The sequence below is a fragment of the Nanorana parkeri genome, unplaced genomic scaffold (genome assembly GCF_000935625.1).
Source record: "Nanorana parkeri isolate BGI_ZX_2015 unplaced genomic scaffold, ASM93562v1 scaffold1166, whole genome shotgun sequence".
In the NCBI taxonomy this organism is placed as follows: Eukaryota; Metazoa; Chordata; class Amphibia; order Anura; family Dicroglossidae; genus Nanorana; species Nanorana parkeri.
In genome coordinates this window covers 328,007-345,579 of record NW_017307434.1, presented here as the reverse complement: position 1 = coordinate 345,579, position 17,573 = coordinate 328,007, and the positions used below count along the sequence as shown (strand labels likewise).

Below are 17,573 nucleotides of genomic sequence, written 5' to 3'. Positions count from 1 at the left end.
AATGGCGGTATCCAAGTTGGAGGAAGGAGGGGGCCGGTAAGTTTTACCCATCACAATAGTTCAACATTCAAGTGTAAGAGAAGATTTGCAGGCCTCTCACAACCCATGGTTTACAGTGAGGGATTAGCCTGTGGCCATCTCCAAGGTCCAAACTCTGGTTTGGCCCAAAAACACAGAGCTCTAAAACATGAGAAATACCGCTTAGAGAAGACTTGTACGTGGCCGTGTCAATCACAGAGTACAGGCTCTCTATATTCTCGTTCTCCGTATGGTGCATGAGGTAGAAGAGCTTCCAGAGCATGCCGCTCGACAGGGTCCCATAGGGCATCTCAGACATGAAGAGCCAAATCCCCAACCTGCGAGAGAGGACAGATAAATAAAACTTCTTACAGCACTTCAGTTTCACAGATTTGTTGGTGTGCTCAAAGTGATTGCAATGGATAGTGCTGTGCCAGAGCCAAATTAGGAGCTACAAAGTCACCAGCACTCTAAAAAAAATGCATATCAACTATTTATAGGGAAGGCAACATCACATAAGTCAAAGAATACCAACGTTTCAGGGTCCCTTGCTCAAGGCCACATAGTGAAATTACATAAAACACACATATACCCCAATATAACATATAGACTTCTACGTGACGCCCTCCCGGGACATCATAATGCCACCAAAAAGCAAAGAAAAAAAAAAAAAAAGAGAAAATAAATGCTGCAATAAACCATACGAAGGATCAAAGAGGACATGATTGGGGCTGGTCTGTGGAGTTGCTTTTGCCTAGCAATGGTGGAATCGGGAGTTTTCACTCCCTACGAGGAAGTGAAAGGGAATGTAGGGCTATTTGCAGTTCCCATTAACAGGAGGTATTTGTATGCTGTGACCGATTGTACAGTAATTGCTGCACTTATTTTCTCATGCTTTTGGTTTATGGTAGCATTATGACATCACTATGACATCATGGAAGAGTGTCACTCAGGTCACATCAGGGTATATAGGTGTGTTTGTTACATGTGTTGTCACTACGGCGATGTCTTCACTAAAAGTACGTGATATGCAGTAATTAGGACAGAACACGTCCATGGGTATGCACAGAATCACATACCCATGGGTATATAGTACGTAGAATATACCATAATGACTCGCTGTCGGTATGTGGCATCTGTTAGCGAATCGCCCCTTGCAATCCCATAGTTTGACAGCCCTGGACCTCAACTACATAAGCCAAGGATCCTGGCCCCCAAAGCCTTCCGAATCACTTCCACATTGTAGCTGGGAGTGTGTGGAAGTAAAGTAAACTGCTATAGTAGGGTTAAAAATTGCAAACAGGGGTGAGGGCATGTGTCCCTCCTATGAATGGTTACTTAATCCTCCTGTCCCATTGCACTCCTGACCGGACAAAAACCCAAATCCAACTGGGTGGGTGCGGTGGTGACAACGGATGCCTCCTATGAATGGGTCCGGTCTCTGTTAAAGTTTATATCTGGGCAAAAAAAAATGTATGCCAATTTCGCCAAGCATTAATCCCTTTAATATGCTGCACGTATTTTAAAAATACCCAGGAAATGAGGGTGTCAATTTTGCAGTTGTGTAGCTTTTTTTACCCTTTGGGTGCCATGGCGTATAGTAAATACTGTACACCAGGGCGTACAGTAAAGTAAAGCTGGGGGGTGCCCAGTGTCCAAATGTTCATACCTCTTAGCCTTCAGCACATAAAGAACCATGGTCAGGAAGAGTTCATCATACACCGCCTGCAGCTTCCCAAGTGAGTACAGCTCGGACGTCTGCTCTTTGTCACAGTTACTCCTCAGGTACAGAGCCCAGTGGTCACTGACATAACTTAGCGTCATCCTAGAGAATAAACCAGATCTAGTTTACTATTCGATAGATAAAAAAAACAACTTTATTAACTTGAAAAGAAAATGTGACATTAATATTACATGAAATAGAAACTGTAATCTTACATTTATATTTGTGTGTATAGTATACATATGCATTGGCGGGTCAGGAATGTTTTGGAGGCAAAAGGGGGACCTGCTCAATATTAGGCGGGCGGCAGGGACGTCCCGAGGCCGGGTGTCACCTGGAGCAGATACCGAGTGACACCCAACCATGACATCATCGCGCATGCAAGGACATCTTTTTGATACTTGCCGGTTGGCTATCTTGGTGATGGACGGAGGAGGGGCCCCATCCTCTCTCTCTTGCAGTTGTTGGACTCTCCGACCATGACCGAGTGCCCGACTTTTCAGAGGGGGGTGGTTGGAGTTGACGTGATACCAAGATGACTGTCAGTCATTTTGGTGTCACCCTGTCACCGCGCACCCCCCACGTGATGCCACTGGTGGGTGGTCATATTGTTTTGACTGATAAGTGTATGTATGATGTGCGTTTCTATAATTATATGGACACGGGGGAAGCCATATTTGCTGAATGATATTACCAGCATACTGTAATAAGAAGCAGAATATTCTCTAACATTTTTCAGAGTATTTCTTTGTCACTATTTGCTGGGGCTGGCAAACAACAGCAAGATACTGATCCTTGCTATTCAATCCCATGGTACTGGAATTTAGGCAGCACTGGCCAACCAGCTTATTCATTCAGGGCCCATTCACACCACCCAACCATGAGGTAATGTGCATTTTCGTTGTGCATTAAGGTACCTTGAAGCCCTTTCATTTTGAAAAGGCTGCCTAATGCAGCCCACCACAAAGCACATCAATGCACAAAAACACGTGCACTGTAGCACAGTGCAATATGGCTTGAATAGAACCTCTATACCGGAAGAGAAAGTTTTATATTAACCACTTGCTGGCCGGGGTGTTTCACCCCCTTCCTGTCCTGGCCATTTTTCAGTATTCAGCGCTGCGGTACTTTGACTGACATTTATTCCGTAATGCAACGCTGTAACAAAATGAATTTTATACCATGTTTTAGGGACAGATACAGCTTTATTCTGACATTATGGAGACATTAGGGGTCTCTAAGACCCCTAATGTCACCTTGGAACCCCCAAAGAAGCTGATGAAGCAGAGATCTGCATCTACAGCTTTTTCCCTGGCTAGCAGCCAGAGAAATGACAGCTAAAAGGCAGAAGTGACTCAATACACATCGCTTCCGCCTTTAGAAAGAGAAGGAGGAGAGATGAGCGGTGGGGGAAATGCTGATCTCTCTTCCTTCTCTGTACTAGTAGCCGCTGTGCCGGCGTTCACCCGCCAGGAAGCATCCACTGTCCGCACGTATTTTTACGATGGGCGGACGGCAAGGCGTTAACGTGCCATAGTTTTCAACTTTGAATAACTCCATAATACAAAATCAAGCTCATTACCTGATAATGCGTCCTATTCTTTTCACAAACTGGCGGTATCGCGCCCTGTTATAGGTGTCCAAGCCCAGGGCCAGAAGCTCGACTAAGGAGTTAGCAAAGGCAAAGATCTTCATCATTTCTTGTGGTGTGGTTTTTTCAGGGAAATATTCCTCTAGTGAACAAAAGAGATAAGACAAAATATCAGTAAAATATATTCAAGTGAAATATAACATTAATGCCACTTCCAGTCCCAGGAAAACCTTGTTCCTATCTCATAAAATAGGATCTTTCTACTCCCCATAAATCCTTTTCTTAAAATTCATAGAGGGACACAGGAAGTCTTAAACCTTTAGGTTATACTGTCGCCTACAGAAGGATTGAACACTGATGAGTAAATAAAAAAAAATTGGAGGCCAGCCCAGAGCATTACCCCTCTTACTACCAGCATGCCTCAGTTTTGTAGCAAATCAGTACCGAGTTCTTGAGCATAAACACAGACTTGCAAAGCCAAAACTATGCGTACAGCTCAAACTGCATCCACACAGTGGAGGGAGGTTTCCTTTTGATGAAATGGAGTTGGAGAGAGACTGACTTATGAACAATGTCCTGATTACAGTGGAAAGCGTAAGGTCTTAATCCGAGAGTGGGAAGCCAACGGTCTCTGAAACGGAACAGAAAGGGCAGAGAAATGGCCCTTGATGGTAATAAGAGCTTATCATTGGTCCACACCAAATTGCAGAAAAGAGAGGATGCGTCCACTCTCTTGGGTCCAAGCACACCCAGTTAAAGTAATCTCAATGACAATCGTCTATGATGGGAATACACACAGCTGACAAGGCTGGAACGTGAAGTTCATCCGTCCTCCTAGGACACTAGCAAAAAACAAAAGCATGCTGGTAGTAGGAAGGGTTGTACCCTGAGCTGGCCTACAGTTACTTGTTTGCCAGTGTCCAATCCTCCTGCAGGCGGCAATATAACACAAACGTTTAATACTTCCCGAGGACAATGGACGGGAATGAAAATACATATCTATATCTAATGCTGCAGTACTTCCTAATAAGAGACATGATTCTCTGAAGTACATTCAGTGGCCCAATAATGATCACAGGAATCAATTGAAGAAATGTCACCAGCACACCAAAAATCCTTTCAGGATAACCATGCTGTCAATGTTACTCCTGATGAAGGGACCTTGCGCTTGTTTTTACTTGACATGGTTCTTATTAAATGAACACATGGTTATCAAACGCACATCCGAACTGCATGTCCTCGGACGCAGACAGGATCCATCCTGTCTGCGTCCGAGTACGGACACCCGGACCAACGTGTATGTGCAGTTCGGGTGTGCGTATGTCAGCGTACGGCCGCATCCTCCCATAGGGAAGAACAGGCTGCTGCTTGCAATCACACGCGGCACCTGTCCCTCCCGGGGCCGGCCCGATACAGCCATGCACGCCGCATGGATCTGTACGGCCTGACTCTACTCTGTGTGAATGAGGCCTTATTAATGGAAGACAGCTTACCTCTTGAATTGAACCCGAGAACATTCTTGAAAAGTTCATGAAACGGGAACTGTCCCAAAAGGCAAATAAGGTCTTCTTCCGACAGCAACATCCAGCTTGTCTCTGGCTCTTCATCCTATGACACAGGGGACACAGAAGGCAATGAGAACCTGTCTGAACACACCGTTCAGTATTAGCACTGGACAATACGTGTTCATCTCAAGCCCAACTCAAACCAAAACCTTTTATTTTAACTTTGGACAGAGTGAGAGAGAGAGAGAACCTCCATCAACCTTTTGCTGCCATTGATGTACCTGTTGGGTAAATTTCTTCTAACTTCTTGACCTGATACCCACCACCTGAACAGGAAGTAAGGAGAAATCTCCCTCATGGCTACATATACAGCAATAAAAAGCCAACAGAGGTTCTAACTTTCCCCACTTCATCAAAGAAACAAATGTCCTGGTTGAAGTTGGCAATTAAAGTCTTCTTCTTGTCCATGGAGGAATCATTTAAAATCGAGTATTTATGTGCATGTATAGCCAATTGTTAGATTTTGAATGGAGTAAAGGGCTAAACCCATCAGGTTATATTTTGTGTTGTCTGTGTACCATGGGGGGGGGAGGGGGAGTTCTTTACTTCCTGTCCCAGAGAAGCAACAGGAAGTTAGAGAAAATCTCCCAAAGTGAGGACAGTTATTCCTGGAACAGGTTTCTCCACTAGAAGATTTTTCCTTCTTTTTCTGGGGACAACTCTGAACGAGTATAGGGGCGGAATCTCCCCAATGGGGACTCAGACAGCAATAAAAAGGAAAACAGAAGGTCTAATGAGAACGGGAAAAAAGGGTTTTGCCTAAATAATCACTTTATTAGATTTATACAACATTTATATCTTTACTTCTTTTACAAAAACACACATTTGAGAATAACCAGCACTATACAGACTTGTCTTACCTCCTCGCCTCCCTCATCCACCAGTGTCCAGTTTCCAGACTCTTTTCCCGCCGAGGAGCCTTTTCTCTCATTGGGTTTCATATGACACAGGAAGTCGGTGCGGTTTCTAAAACAAAGGTCGAGAAAGAAATGTTACCCCTAATAAGATCGCACCAAGCAATCCAGACAAAGCTGAACTCCGGCCTTCCCTTCAGTCTTATATGTGACCTCCGGCCTCCCCTTCAGTCTTATATCTGAACTCCGGCCTTCCCTTCAGTCTTGCACAGTTGCACCGGCTCCTCTCCCGGACTGAAATGGCTTCCTCTGATTACACTGCACACTGTGAGCTCCTCACAATATGCATTAGAAGTTGCAGCGAGTCAGAGAACCCGTCTTGGATGGAGGACGTCCAGCATCATCTCTAGCACTTTCCTCCCCAGCCTGACTGTCCCTGGCCCCGCCCTTTTATTTCATTGGATTTCAGTCCTTTCAGGCTCAGCATCACCTGTGGGTGTGGCCTAGAAAGTTCTGTATGCAAATGCACCCTGCCTAGGAACTTCTACTTCTCCAGACTGACACCAACCCATCAAGGCATGATGATATTTGCATAACTCCTCCCAAAGGCCAGCCCATTGCTTGCATCAGGACTGAGGGCTCTTGAGAGCAATACTGAGACAGGGTGTTGCAATGTTTTCAGGAAGCTATGTACCGAACCCTGCTGGCCCCTCCCACCAGCAATGATCTTACTGAATTGCACAGAGTCCCAATGATGACAAACAGAAAGGTTTTATTTAAAAATACCATTAGCATGTAGATGAGATGGGGGTAGAGGGAGGGTCCAGGGAAGGCAAAATATTTAAAGCTTTTTAACATTTTAAACTTCAGCTTTAAATGTTCAATTCAGCCAAAGTTTAGATTTAAAGTAAACTCCAGACAAACAGCTGCAGTAACTATACAGCTGAAATACCAATACAGGTACCAATACAGATCACCAGCAGCAGCCAACAATAACTACATGTCTGTGGTCACAGGCAACAGCAGAGCAGAGTCTCAGAAAGACACCAACGGGTTCTCCAGGCATGTCTATGTGATCGTTTCAGATGAGCCCCGAAAGTCAGTCATTGGGATCAGTATAAACAAATTGCTCACATTAGGCAACCACATTCTAGATCAGACTTTCTCAACCAGGGGGCCTTCTGGCTTCCTCAGGGGTGCCTGGAAAGTTTGTGATGGTAGGACTCTGAAGTAAAAAGGGGGGCTCCGATATAAAGGGGGGACCCTGACGTAAGAGGAAGGGGGACGCCTGATGTAAAAGGAAGGGAGACTCTGATGTGAAGGGGGCTTCTCACGTGGAAAAGACATTCTGCTGTGAAGAGGGGGGGAGACCCTGACGTGAAGAGGGGGGGAGACCCTGACGTGAAGAGGAGGGGAGACCCTGACGTGAAGAGGAGGGGAGACCCTGACGTAGGGGATCTACTGATGTAGAGGGGGACTATGATGTGAAAGGAAGAATTCTGATGTGAAAGGTGGGCTTTGATGTGAAGGGGGGCTCTTGTTTTGAAGGGAGCACTTCAATGCGAAGAATGGATCTTTTTCATGTGTTTTTGCATGGAACCCCCCCCCACCCCCTTACATTTTAGACTAGGGTGACTCACGATTTTGCACAAGAGGAATTAATGCTGCGCTCTGGGATTCCTGCGTCAAGAACCTATGGATTCTTCCAGCAGGAATGCCAGGTGTCCAGTTCAGATGCGGCCGCTGTATCTATTCAAGTTAATGACACGGTGACAGCGACCGCACCTGCAGACATTAGCGGAGATATCTTACCTGACCGGACACATGAGAACGGCGAGCTGCTGCATGAAGTGGAACACGCCGGCTGGATTGTGCAAAACTCGGACCTGAAAAACACAAAAGGCATTTCAGAAACAACAAGAATATTGTCCAGCATATCCCCATCTGTATTGGAAAGCATTATAAGATATGGGGCGCTTTTCTGACACAGTGTAAAATCTGCTGGAAATGTTAACTACAATCTAACTCTTATTTTAAATGCTATCACATGAGGGGGGGAGGGCTTCACAAGCCACCTATGTGATAGCATATTAGTGGTGACAGGTTCTCTTTAAGGTGATGTTAGGGGTTTATTAGAACACTAATGTCACCTTTCCACTTCAAACAAGGCTATTCATGCACAGACCAGGCTTGAATAGCTTCTTCCCCAGCTTCTCTAGCACTGTTCACTGGCGGGGGGGGACCCTGTTCACCAGCCCGTGGAAGCAGGTTTACAGGGGCCTATTCCCAGTGACGTACAGCATATGTCATTGGCAGCAACAGGGTTAAAGGAGGTACCCTTCACCGGTGGCCTAAGCTGGCCGTACACTGGTTACATTTTGGGCAAGTCCTGCTGACTGCCGAAACCTGAGCCATGTGTGGCCCTGACTGTGCACCTCCATTTGACAAAAGTCGATTTTTCAATGAGCTTTTGTTGAAGGAGCCCATCCAAAAATGAATGGCGGAACAGTGACCGAAGCCAATCAGCTGCAGTCCCCGTTTATGTGTTCTGACAGCTGCGGGTGCCAGCTGTCAGAATACAAAATCCGGCAGGGGAGATCCCCCATTCATGCTCCTTAGCGTGGATGGAGGAAACCAAGCGTTATGTATTGTTCAGCCCGCAGGGCGGCACTTCTACAACCTGCTTACCTGTATGAAGGGAACTGCCCATTTATTAATGCCAGCAGGACAGCGCAGGACGTGGTTTAGGAGGAAGAGATGATCCCCCAAACAGCCGACTTTCAGCAGCACAGAGACCTAAATAAGAAGAGGAGGAATACACAGGTGAGCCAATAATGTAACACTTATATTAAAATATAAATATTTTGTGAAGCCAATTCCCAAAATTATATCAAATTATGAATGCACTGATACTGGTTTTTCGGTATCGAGTACGACCACCGATACTTTTTTTTCCGGTACTCGCCCATACAGAGTACCGGTTCCTTGTGCCCCGATTATCAGGAAGCTGGGTAGTCATGGGGTGCAGCCCGGCTTCCTGATTGGTTAGGAAGCCAGGCTGCTTAGCAAACACGTACCGAGTATTTGGGCGAGTACGAATGCTCCGATACTTGCCTCAGATACCGGGAGATCTCCCTCTGACCGGCAGTGCCGAGGGAGCATGGAGCTGGCTTCCTTTCCAATCAGGAAACCGGGTGGTGGGTTATGACCGCCTTCTGGCTTTCCGACTGGCCAGGAATCTGGCTTCACGTGTTGCTAAGCGCTTCTCATTTGTCAGCATTCTCATTTGACCATGCTGACAAATGAGAAGCGCTTCTTCAGAATCAAGCGCTTTTGATTGGTCAGCATGGTCAAAAAGTGCTTCTCATTGGTCAGGTGACTGCACTGACCAATGAGTGTTCGACAGTTACGAGCAGTATATAAAATACAGACCGCAGGGCTGCGCTGCTGTGTACAGCACTCAGGTTCTACACCAGTAGTTGTGGAGGGGAGGGGCTTGTTGACAGGTAAGAGCAGCGGGGGGGAATTGGGGGCGAGATAGGAAGTGGAAACCCTTTAAATTAAAAAATCAAATCTGAATGCAATACTAACCCCCATCTAGGGTTGCCACCTTTCCCGGATTCACCTGGACGGTCCGGATTTTGAGTCCTGAATGTGCTGTGTCTGGGTTTCAGCTGGCCCAAAACCCGGAAACAGCACATACAGGACTCAAAACCCAGACTGTCCAGGTGAATCCAGGACAGGTGGCAACCCTACCCCCATCTCATTGGCCCCTGCCGACTCACCGCTTTGAGCTCCGGCACCTACTTCCTGTGAGCTCAGGAAGTCAATGACATGTCCCCTAAAGGGTGTATCATTAACCCACCCTGGGCCCATGGGAAAACAGTGCCAGGTCACTAATCTCTGCAACAATCTCACCCAGCATGTCACACTTGCAGCAAAAAAAAACCTCCTTCCATAGTCCCTGGCTTTATTCCTGCTTGGGAGTTTTAGGTGATTCCACTCACCTTGGGGTGTTCCCACTACACCTACGGCTTTTAAATGTGAAATCTATTATGAAGAGAGTGTGACTCCATTCCCAATGGCAGTGGCAACTGTGCATACGCAGTAACAGGCTTGGCTGAGGCTTTGAGGGACCAAAAAAACCCAATCATGTTAAGCTCTTCAGCTCTACCAAAAAAACTGAAATTGAAGCTCTAAGCGGACATCCATTTTACAGAAGTACTAAAAACGTTCCATAAAGAGGCCTATTCATTCCCTGAGCCCCCTGTGTGAAGATTCTAAATAACATAATGAGGGACGAGGGGAGAATGGACCATTCAGAGCACAAAACGAGATGTGTCAGGTGGCTCCCGTCTTCCATTAGACGGAGAAGTTTCTATGGAAACAACATCTCTCCAGCATCTTCATTGTCGGACCCATCATACTGCAAAGGGCTCCCTGCCAGAAGTGAAGTCACCTTACATGTACTGCGTACAGTCGTAGCTTCACCACCCGCTGACCAGAATCACCAAATGAGACCAAAGGCTACGGTACCCTCTGCCAACCAGTGTTCTGGATCAACAAAGACCAAGTGATAAGTGGTTGTTAAACTGAAACCCAAAGCACGTAACATTCACCTAAAAGGTCTTCCTTGCAATTGCCAAGTCATCCTATCTCCTTACATATGTGTGCATATGTAGCCTCATATGCACACATATGTAAGTAACCCCTCGCCCCTACATAAGGGAGTTGTTTTACCTACCAAACAATTCTTTGACCCTGACGTGAAGAGGAGGGGGGACCCTGACGTGAAGAGGAGGGGGGACCCTGACGTGAAGAGGAGGGGGGACCCTGACGTGAAGAGGAGGGGGGACCCTGACGTGAAGAGGAGGGGGGACCCTGACGTGAAGAGGAGGGGGGACCCTGACGTGAAGAGGAGGGGGGACCCTGACGTGAAGAGGAGGGGAGACCCTGACGTGAAGAGGAGGGGAGACCCTGACGTGAAGAGGAGGGGAGACCCTGACGTGAAGAGGAGGGGAGACCCTGACGTAGGGGATCTACTGATGTAGAGGGGGACTATGATGTGAAAGGAAGAATTCTGATGTGAAAGGTGGGCTTTGATGTGAAGGGGGGCTCTTGTTTTGAAGGGAGCACTTCAATGCGAAGAATGGATCTTTTTCATGTGTTTTTGCATGGAACCCCCCCCCACCCCCTTACATTTTAGACTAGGGTGACTCACGATTTTGCACAAGAGGAATTAATGCTGCGCTCTGGGATTCCTGCGTCAAGAACCTATGGATTCTTCCAGCAGGAATGCCAGGTGTCCAGTTCAGATGCGGCCGCTGTATCTATTCAAGTTAATGACACGGTGACAGCGACCGCACCTGCAGACATTAGCGGAGATATCTTACCTGACCGGACACATGAGAACGGCGAGCTGCTGCATGAAGTGGAACACGCCGGCTGGATTGTGCAAAACTCGGACCTGAAAAACACAAAAGGCATTTCAGAAACAACAAGAATATTGTCCAGCATATCCCCATCTGTATTGGAAAGCATTATAAGATATGGGGCGCTTTTCTGACACAGTGTAAAATCTGCTGGAAATGTTAACTACAATCTAACTCTTATTTTAAATGCTATCACATGAGGGGGGGAGGGCTTCACAAGCCACCTATGTGATAGCATATTAGTGGTGACAGGTTCTCTTTAAGGTGATGTTAGGGGTTTATTAGAACACTAATGTCACCTTTCCACTTCAAACAAGGCTATTCATGCACAGACCAGGCTTGAATAGCTTCTTCCCCAGCTTCTCTAGCACTGTTCACTGGCGGGGGGGGACCCTGTTCACCAGCCCGTGGAAGCAGGTTTACAGGGGCCTATTCCCAGTGACGTACAGCATATGTCATTGGCAGCAACAGGGTTAAAGGAGGTACCCTTCACCGGTGGCCTAAGCTGGCCGTACACTGGTTACATTTTGGGCAAGTCCTGCTGACTGCCGAAACCTGAGCCATGTGTGGCCCTGACTGTGCACCTCCATTTGACAAAAGTCGATTTTTCAATGAGCTTTTGTTGAAGGAGCCCATCCAAAAATGAATGGCGGAACAGTGACCGAAGCCAATCAGCTGCAGTCCCCGTTTATGTGTTCTGACAGCTGCGGGTGCCAGCTGTCAGAATACAAAATCCGGCAGGGGAGATCCCCCATTCATGCTCCTTAGCGTGGATGGAGGAAACCAAGCGTTATGTATTGTTCAGCCCGCAGGGCGGCACTTCTACAACCTGCTTACCTGTATGAAGGGAACTGCCCATTTATTAATGCCAGCAGGACAGCGCAGGACGTGGTTTAGGAGGAAGAGATGATCCCCCAAACAGCCGACTTTCAGCAGCACAGAGACCTAAATAAGAAGAGGAGGAATACACAGGTGAGCCAATAATGTAACACTTATATTAAAATATAAATATTTTGTGAAGCCAATTCCCAAAATTATATCAAATTATGAATGCACTGATACTGGTTTTTCGGTATCGAGTACGACCACCGATACTTTTTTTTCCGGTACTCGCCCATACAGAGTACCGGTTCCTTGTGCCCCGATTATCAGGAAGCTGGGTAGTCATGGGGTGCAGCCCGGCTTCCTGATTGGTTAGGAAGCCAGGCTGCTTAGCAAACACGTACCGAGTATTTGGGCGAGTACGAATGCTCCGATACTTGCCTCAGATACCGGGAGATCTCCCTCTGACCGGCAGTGCCGAGGGAGCATGGAGCTGGCTTCCTTTCCAATCAGGAAACCGGGTGGTGGGTTATGACCGCCTTCTGGCTTTCCGACTGGCCAGGAATCTGGCTTCACGTGTTGCTAAGCGCTTCTCATTTGTCAGCATTCTCATTTGACCATGCTGACAAATGAGAAGCGCTTCTTCAGAATCAAGCGCTTTTGATTGGTCAGCATGGTCAAAAAGTGCTTCTCATTGGTCAGGTGACTGCACTGACCAATGAGTGTTCGACAGTTACGAGCAGTATATAAAATACAGACCGCAGGGCTGCGCTGCTGTGTACAGCACTCAGGTTCTACACCAGTAGTTGTGGAGGGGAGGGGCTTGTTGACAGGTAAGAGCAGCGGGGGGGAATTGGGGGCGAGATAGGAAGTGGAAACCCTTTAAATTAAAAAATCAAATCTGAATGCAATACTAACCCCCATCTAGGGTTGCCACCTTTCCCGGATTCACCTGGACGGTCCGGATTTTGAGTCCTGAATGTGCTGTGTCTGGGTTTCAGCTGGCCCAAAACCCGGAAACAGCACATACAGGACTCAAAACCCAGACTGTCCAGGTGAATCCAGGACAGGTGGCAACCCTACCCCCATCTCATTGGCCCCTGCCGACTCACCGCTTTGAGCTCCGGCACCTACTTCCTGTGAGCTCAGGAAGTCAATGACATGTCCCCTAAAGGGTGTATCATTAACCCACCCTGGGCCCATGGGAAAACAGTGCCAGGTCACTAATCTCTGCAACAATCTCACCCAGCATGTCACACTTGCAGCAAAAAAAAACCTCCTTCCATAGTCCCTGGCTTTATTCCTGCTTGGGAGTTTTAGGTGATTCCACTCACCTTGGGGTGTTCCCACTACACCTACGGCTTTTAAATGTGAAATCTATTATGAAGAGAGTGTGACTCCATTCCCAATGGCAGTGGCAACTGTGCATACGCAGTAACAGGCTTGGCTGAGGCTTTGAGGGACCAAAAAAACCCAATCATGTTAAGCTCTTCAGCTCTACCAAAAAAACTGAAATTGAAGCTCTAAGCGGACATCCATTTTACAGAAGTACTAAAAACGTTCCATAAAGAGGCCTATTCATTCCCTGAGCCCCCTGTGTGAAGATTCTAAATAACATAATGAGGGACGAGGGGAGAATGGACCATTCAGAGCACAAAACGAGATGTGTCAGGTGGCTCCCGTCTTCCATTAGACGGAGAAGTTTCTATGGAAACAACATCTCTCCAGCATCTTCATTGTCGGACCCATCATACTGCAAAGGGCTCCCTGCCAGAAGTGAAGTCACCTTACATGTACTGCGTACAGTCGTAGCTTCACCACCCGCTGACCAGAATCACCAAATGAGACCAAAGGCTACGGTACCCTCTGCCAACCAGTGTTCTGGATCAACAAAGACCAAGTGATAAGTGGTTGTTAAACTGAAACCCAAAGCACGTAACATTCACCTAAAAGGTCTTCCTTGCAATTGCCAAGTCATCCTATCTCCTTACATATGTGTGCATATGTAGCCTCATATGCACACATATGTAAGTAACCCCTCGCCCCTACATAAGGGAGTTGTTTTACCTACCAAACAATTCTTATTTCTTTCAATCCAGCCGTTACACAAAGCTCTGCCACACAGCACAACCAGGATGGTGACCTGACCCCAGCCTGTCACTGGACAATGATGGAGAAGCGACACACTTATGAGGTCACCCATTCCTCATTCCTCCTATGAGCCTGTTGGCAGCACGAGTGTATTCAGCAGGCCTGAGTGGTCCCTAGTGCTGTGCCCTCCACCTAGTCTGCTGTACAAGAGGTTGTGACCAATTCAGATTCAGGTACTTGTACTAGTGGCATTGAAAAGTACACTATGGCCAACTGTTTGTGGCCATTTAACCATCACAACTACCTATATGACCCAAAGTATGTTGAGCACCCTCCAAATGACTGAGTTCATGGGTTTCCAGTGAAGGACACTGTTAAAGGAGAACTATGGGGTTAGGGGTTTTCCCCATAGTTCTCCTAAGGGTAACGGGAGGACACAAACTAGCGCCCTCCCGTCACCCAAAGCTCAGTATACCGCAAGCTACAGCTCGCGGTATACTGAGACGCCGCAGCCAGGACGGATCCCGACAATTATGTCTGCATCTACCCAGCTGCGTGAGTGACAGCGGGCTATGCCCATCTAGAGGAAGAGCCAGCTGTACCCGCCCCCTCCCCCATCCGTTCCGCCAGTCAGCGCTGAATGATCTGACAGGGAAGGGGGGAATCCAGTCCCTCCCCTGTCACGGCTCTCTGCAGTGACAGGATTGAGAAGTGAGCGAGCGACGGTATGTGTTCGCTCATTTCCCGATCTACTGAGCCCACGTGTGACATTTTCATTGTCACAGGTCAGCTCAGATTATGAGCCTGAGTGAAAATCACCCACCTCGTAGTTCTCCTTTAATGCTACAGCATACAGAGACATTTAGGGAGTTTTTCACAAAGCTGTTGAAGGCAGCTGAGTGAATACCCCAGCCGAAATGAAGTTCGGCTATTCACTTCTAGCTTGTCCAAAATCTGGATCGGCTGAGCTGATCTCATATAGGCCGAACGGTAGTGAGTGAGTAGCGGCATTCCGGTCAGCTATTCTCCGGTATCTCCGTGGTACCGAGTGGAATAGGAAATCAATGAAAAGGGCTGAAAATGTTTTTTAAAATGTAAACAAATAGTAAAATTAAAAAATAAAGATTTAAAAAAAAAAAAAAAACCAGTGACAGCTAGCTCTGCCCAATGGTTTCCTATTGGCCGTCACCTGCTAGAGTCTTCTAGCAGGTCCCGGCCAATGAATAACAACTGGGTGGAGCCGGCCGTGACATCACGGCCGGCTCCACCCAGTTGTTATTGTTTAATGACAGTTCAGCGTCCCCAGGTCATGCGAATCTGTCATTACAACTGGGCAGAGCCAGCCGTGAGATCACGGTTCGACTGAACCAAAGGGCTCCGGCGGCCGAAGAGAGCTGAAGGATCAGCCGAAGCTACGGCTGCATCCTTCGGCTCCTTCGTGAATTACCCCCTTAGACATTTGTCCCAGCATGGCTATGCTCCTGTGCACAAATCTCCATAAAGACATGGTTTGATTTGTATGATGTGAAGGAACTCAAGTGGCCTGCACAGAGCCCTGACCTCAACCCTACATAGCTTTGGAATGAAATAGAATGCATGACAGCATGACTGTGCCCTGCGCACTAATCTCCATATAGTCATGCTTTGACCAGACTGGTGTGACGGAACTCAGGTGGCCGGCACAGAGCTCTGACCTCAACCCTATGCAACTTTTGAGATAAATTGGAATGCATGGCAGCATGACTGGGCCCTGTGCATAAATCTCCATAAAGTCATGGTTTGATCAGACTGGTGTGGAGGAACTCAGGTGTCCTGCACAAAGCCCGGACCTCAACCCTACTGTACGGGATGAATTGGAATGCTGATTGCAAGTCAGGCCTTCACCTTCAACATCAGCAATTGACCCTACAAATGCTTATATGGCTGAACGGGCACAAATTCCAACAGACACCCTCTAAAAAAAAGCCTTCCAGAAAAGTGGAAGCTGGTGTAGCCGGAAAGGGGAGCCAACTCCATATTATCACCAATAGTTTTGGAATGGGATGTCCAGCAAGCTCATATAGGTGTGATGATCAGGTGTTCACAGATTTTTGCCTCACAGTGCCTATGAAATTATTTTCTGACAAAAACTCAACTGCCTGGTTGCCATCTACGGCAAACGTCTAAATGCTCTGGCTGAAAATTCTGCAGGGGTGTGACAGAATAGGACGGTATTTGAATGTAAGCCCTCAGGGGCAGGCCCCTCCTTACCATCTTGTCTTGTATTGTAATTGTAATGTCTTCCTTATATTGTAAAGCACTGTGCAAACTGGCGCTATATAAATTCTGTATAATAATAATAATAACAACATCTATGAGGCCTCCAGAGACATTCTAGTCGCACGCTGTCAAGTTTGGAAAGATGTTCTACATAATGAATTTCAGAACAGTGAGCGTCCGGGACCTGAAAAGCACTTACCAGCTTCTGAAGCCACAGCAGAATGTCATTCTGGAACTGGGTGTCCTCGATGAGCCGCCGGGTGAAGCTGAACAAAACACTGATACATTCCTTCAATAAGATGAGATCGGAGTGAGATCCCTCCAGCTTCTGAGGAGCTGCGGGAAACATGGAGGGGAGGATGATGGGAAGAACATGGCAAAGTGAACATCAGGAACAATATTTACTATACAGCTTCATGGAGATGACCTGAAAGTCCATGGAGCCATCATTCTTTCATCTTTATGTGACAGTCCATGCATGAGGAAAAAAGCACCATTATTGCTTTTACCAAATTAAATTCTTGCACATTTTTAAAATGTCATTATGTATTTACTTCACAAACCTTATATAATAATACTAAAGGGGTGACAGCAGCCACTTATCGCAGAGGCATTAAGTCGTTTTGGTCTACGGGCAAAAAAATAAAGATGATATACTCAACTGATCCTCGGTCCTGCAGCAGTGAACGCTCTGGCTTTGGTATGTCCCGCGGCGTCCTCACATCTAATGGACCTGCATAAGACGCGAGGATGTCACGGGTCCTTAGACCACTGGAGCCAAGGGAAGAAGAGGTTGCCGGGGCCAGTGTAAGCAGCCAGGCAGGCCTGAGAATTGGGTGAGTATTTTGTCTTTATTTTTGCCCCCCTAAAGAAGGAGAAGGATCCTGGGTCCATCCAGATCCCAAAGACGATTGCCAGCAGTATCTACCGGCCCACCCCATTAGGTAAGTTTTATAAGGCTTAAAGGCCAAGTCCAGCTTATCCAAAAAGTAATAAATGCACACACATTAACCCTTTCGCTGCCAAGGACGTACGTCGTACGGAGCTACAAAAGTGCTTCCAGCTGGCCAGCTCAGTACGTCGTACGGACCTGGCATTTACAGTTCTACTATAAGCTGATGGTCGCTTTAGCGACTATCAGCTTATAGTAGAACTGTTCAGCAGACTGTCCCCTTTAAATTAATAGCTGTCATCAGCGGCTCACAAGCCGCTGATGAC

At 47.1% G+C, this 17,573-nt stretch overlaps 1 protein-coding gene across 1 annotated transcript in view; it reads right to left on the bottom strand.

Moving 5' to 3' along the window:
- The window catches only part of EPG5 (ectopic P-granules autophagy protein 5 homolog), an 83,297-nt gene that overhangs the window by 60,870 nt on the left and 4,854 nt on the right, over positions 1-17,573 (bottom strand). Inside the window, exons 3-10 of the mRNA XM_018568281.1 lie at positions 16,555-16,691; positions 12,021-12,128; positions 11,145-11,218; positions 5,758-5,863; positions 4,826-4,940; positions 3,324-3,474; positions 1,688-1,843; positions 199-356 (exon numbers count right to left, since the gene is read on the bottom strand). Coding sequence (XP_018423783.1) covers positions 199-356; positions 1,688-1,843; positions 3,324-3,474; positions 4,826-4,940; positions 5,758-5,863; positions 11,145-11,218; positions 12,021-12,128; positions 16,555-16,691 — 1,005 coding nt within the window. The remainder of the gene's footprint in view (positions 1-198; positions 357-1,687; positions 1,844-3,323; positions 3,475-4,825; positions 4,941-5,757; positions 5,864-11,144; positions 11,219-12,020; positions 12,129-16,554; positions 16,692-17,573) is intronic.